The sequence below is a fragment of the Sprattus sprattus genome (genome assembly GCF_963457725.1).
Source record: "Sprattus sprattus genome assembly, chromosome: 2".
NCBI lineage: Eukaryota > Metazoa > Chordata > Actinopteri > Clupeiformes > Clupeidae > Sprattus > Sprattus sprattus.
The window spans coordinates 66,179,507-66,183,318 of NC_137921.1; the positions used below are offsets into that span (position 1 = coordinate 66,179,507).

General features: G+C 46.1%; 1 protein-coding gene across 1 annotated transcript in view; it reads left to right on the forward strand.

The window, feature by feature from the left end:
• Positions 1–394, forward strand: part of LOC308360016 (SAM and SH3 domain-containing protein 1-like) — a 58,393-nt gene extending 57,999 nt beyond the window's left edge. The window contains exon 20 of the mRNA XM_080831750.1: positions 77–394. Within this exon, the coding sequence (XP_080687876.1) occupies positions 77–319 (243 nt within the window). The 3' untranslated portion in view covers positions 320–394. The remainder of the gene's footprint in view (positions 1–76) is intronic.
• Positions 395–3,812: the final 3,418 nt, after the last annotated feature.

The window sequence follows — 3,812 nt, forward strand, 5'->3', positions numbered from 1 at the left end:
AGCAAATTCACCACAAACAATTGGCTCCAAACTATTGACTCCCTCCCTCCCTCCCTCACACCTCCTCTCTCCTCAGATCCCGTCAGGTGGGCAGACTGATGCCTGCCGCAAGCCCGCCTCACCATACCGCTCCGTCTCCGTCTCTGATTGGCTGGTGTCCATCGGCCTGCCCATGTACGCCACGCCTCTGGCCTCGGCGGGCTGTGATTCGCTGGCGGGGGTGCGCGCCCTCACGGAGGAGCGGCTGCGTCAGGCCGGCGTGGGACAGGAGGGCCACCTGCACTGGCTCCTACACGAGGCCCGTCTGCTCTCCTCGTAGCCTGCGTCTGCGCCTGCACCTCTGACTGCGCGTCTGCGTCTGCACCTCTGACTGCGCGTCTGCGTCTGCGTCTGCGTCTGCGTCTGCGTCTGCACAGTCCCCATGTAGCTCAAGTCCAGACGAGGGCAAAGAAGTGGCATCTCTCCAGCCGCCTGCCTCTCCGTCTGTCCTCTCTGTGTTCTCCTCCTGGCTACTGCACAAGCTACTCGTCACTGCCCGTGTCTGCAAGACTGACTGCATCTTAATCTGCGCCTGTACAGCCCTGGGCAGCGCAGCACAGCACAGCACAGCACAGCACAGCACAGCACAGCGTAACCCCACACTCGGTATGGAAGGACTGGGGACCTCTGCGTTCTCTCCATCTGCCTTTTTAATCATCAGTTATCCTAAGACAAGCTAGCAGCCTCCTGTTTCCCATCCTCACTGTGCTGCTGGCTCCTTCCATTGGCCAGTCTGTGTCCAGACACACACACACTGGGGGTGACAGACACCATATATGCCGTGGGTGATCTATCAGAGTCAGTGCATCTCTCAGTGTTCCTTGACTTGCTTTCTTTACCACATGTCGTGCTGTACATACGTCTCAGCAGTCGAGGCGCACTAAGGCCCTAACAGAAAGCACAAGCAGACCAAAAGATGCCTCTGCCAGTCTTTCTTTCTCTTCGTTTGTGCTCAGAGCACCAGGGGATTACCTTTTTTTTTCCTAGTTCTTCTCGTCATTCGCGTCTTGCTTTCTGTCCCCCCACTCCATCTATCATCTGATTGGCCAGGACAGATCTCTGTGGGCTTAGAGAGTGGCAGGATGCTTGACCTTTGACCCAGAAACACTTTGAGTGAGCAGCACATCTCCTGTCTTTACATGGAGCCACACACACTGCTGTCGCTAAGCACAGAAGCTTTTTCAAAAAAACTCACACACTCTTTTGTTTCATAGTGGGGAAGAGATAGACACTGGCACATGTTATCACTGTGGCGAACTGTGGAACTCAAAACACTCTGCCATCAACTGTTTGTGTGTTTTTTTGCTTGTTTGTTCGTGTGTGTGTGTGTGTGTGTGTGTGTGTGTGTGTGTGTGTGTGTGTGGTGGCCAACACAAAGCTGCCCAATAAGACAACATTATTCTTATATCAGCATTCAATAGCATTGTGTTTATTTAAAGGAAATAGTGTTATATGCCTTTATTTCAGGGTCTTGTATAAAATGTGTGTGTCTGCGTGTGTGCGTGTGTGCGTGCGTGCGTGTGTGCGTGCGTGCGTGTTTTGCGTGTGCGTTTTGCGTGTGCGTTTCATAAGCTTCTACCTGTTGTCTGGAAGTGCCAAAATGTGCAGCTTTCTTGAGGTTATAATCTAATCTAATCTGAACTAATCAAAGATAATCAAATATAATTTCATCTAATCTACTCTAACACCTGTGTCTAACAGCTCAACACTTCCACCCTTCTGGTCAGATGCTAGTTTCTCCAATGCAACAGTATGCTTTCATATAGCTTCCTCCATATATACAGCAAGATGTGCATTTACGTATATAGTATAACCACACTCAGACACACATCGACAGTTATATTATTAGGGTTGCCAGGGATACAATGGATGTCTGTTAGCACAGAGGCTTGCATTATCATTGATGTTATTGGTTTGTGTGTGTGTGTGTGTGTGTGTGTGTGTGTGTGTGTGTGTGTGTGTGTGTGCTCTGCTTAGTCTCCAGTGAAAAGCTGTGCTATGTGCTACATTCAGCACCTGGGAGTGAGACATTGGCAGGCGTTTTTTTGCTAGTTTCACTAACATGAAATGTAAGGATGCAACACCCTTAAGATTCACCACCTTCTATGACAAAAACAAAACAAAACTTCACATCAGTAATTCCCATTGGCCAGGGTTTTCTACTCCCTTGTCATACTGCACAGTAGAATGATGCTTGCATCACAAATTGAGTGTGTAGAAATAAGAAATTAGGAGAGCACGACACTCGTCTAGTTAGCAGCTCACTTTGGTCTGGACCTGGTGTTGACCCGGACCAGATCTAGTGTTGACCCGGACCAGACCTGGTGCTGACCCGGACCAGATCTGGTGTTGACCCGGACCAGACCTGGTGCTGACCCGGACCAGATCTGGTGCTGACCCGGACCAGATCTGGTGTTGACCCGGACCAGATCTAGTGTTGACCCGGACCAGACCTGGTGTTGACCCGGACCAGATCTAGTGTTGACCCGGACCAGACCTGGTGTTGACCCGGACCAGATCTGGTGTTGACCCGGGCCAGATCTGGTGTTGACCCGGACCAGCTCTAGTCCACAGTTCTAACTAAGAGGATGAGAAGCTTGAGGTCACTGTCAGAATGTAGGCAAGAGTGCTCTGGAAGTCAGTAGATGCAGGGAGGCTTCGGGTCAGATCAGGGCCATTACTGACTGACCGCTGCCAGGAGTTCATTCAGGGTTTCAAGTCTGCAAGCGTAATGAACAGCTTACGCACCGAAGTCTTGCCCTAGTGCACAACCCTGTGTGATGGATGATTGGCAGCCAAGTGATCTTTATCTTATAACGACTCAGTCATCGATGTGTTTACAGAGGAATGGACCACAGCACACAAACAGACAGCTCTGTCCATAATGCACACAGTTTTACAAAACAAAAAATGCTGGGTGGTGTGTGTGTGTGTGTGTGTGTACACGAAAGAATGAAGAGGGGGACTCTCAATCTAGTCTCCTTTCATTGATCAATCAAATATCAGAACATGATAGTTGTAAAAAAAAAAAAACTATAAAAACTTTTTTTTATTTGTAAAGAAACATACTGTTACTGTAAAATGCACTTTAGCAATGAATTTTTTTTATTGTTTTATATATAAATAAAATGCGCAATTGGCATGAGAATTTGCAGCCCTTTGACAAGCTTTTCATTCTATGTCAGTTAAAGAAAAGAGAAGCTTCCATAGTCAAACTGTTCCTCAACCTCACAGAAAATGGATGTAATTTCTTAGTGCCAAGCCCCGGGTGTACAAATTTGTAATTTTGTCATTAAGTAACATTTTCCCTATTAATTACTTTCATATTTTGTCTCATTCCCCATTTCTAAAGCCTAATTACATATATGAAATAATTAACATATGTTGCACATTCTGTGTGTGTGATTGATATTTAAATAACTTATTTGCTTTTCATATCAATTGTAATTAGTAGTTGTATTATACATAAAAAACAGCAATACCATTTTTTTTTTTTGCATATTGCAGGTGTGAAACTACAGTTTAGACTATCTGTCTAAAATACCTGTGTAAATATCATTTATCTGCATTCAACTTGCTGATGACTGTCTCTCAAGTTTTGTTTTGCTTGTGTATTGAAACAAACAACAAAAATGTTCTAAAAAGTAATTGTCACTCTGACTATAATAAATCTTTTTCTCTGCTCCGCTGCCTACTGTTCAGATCTTGAGATCTTATGAGTGCGAAAGAGAGAGGGAGAGTGAAAGAGAGAGAGAGAGAGAGAGAGAAAAAAA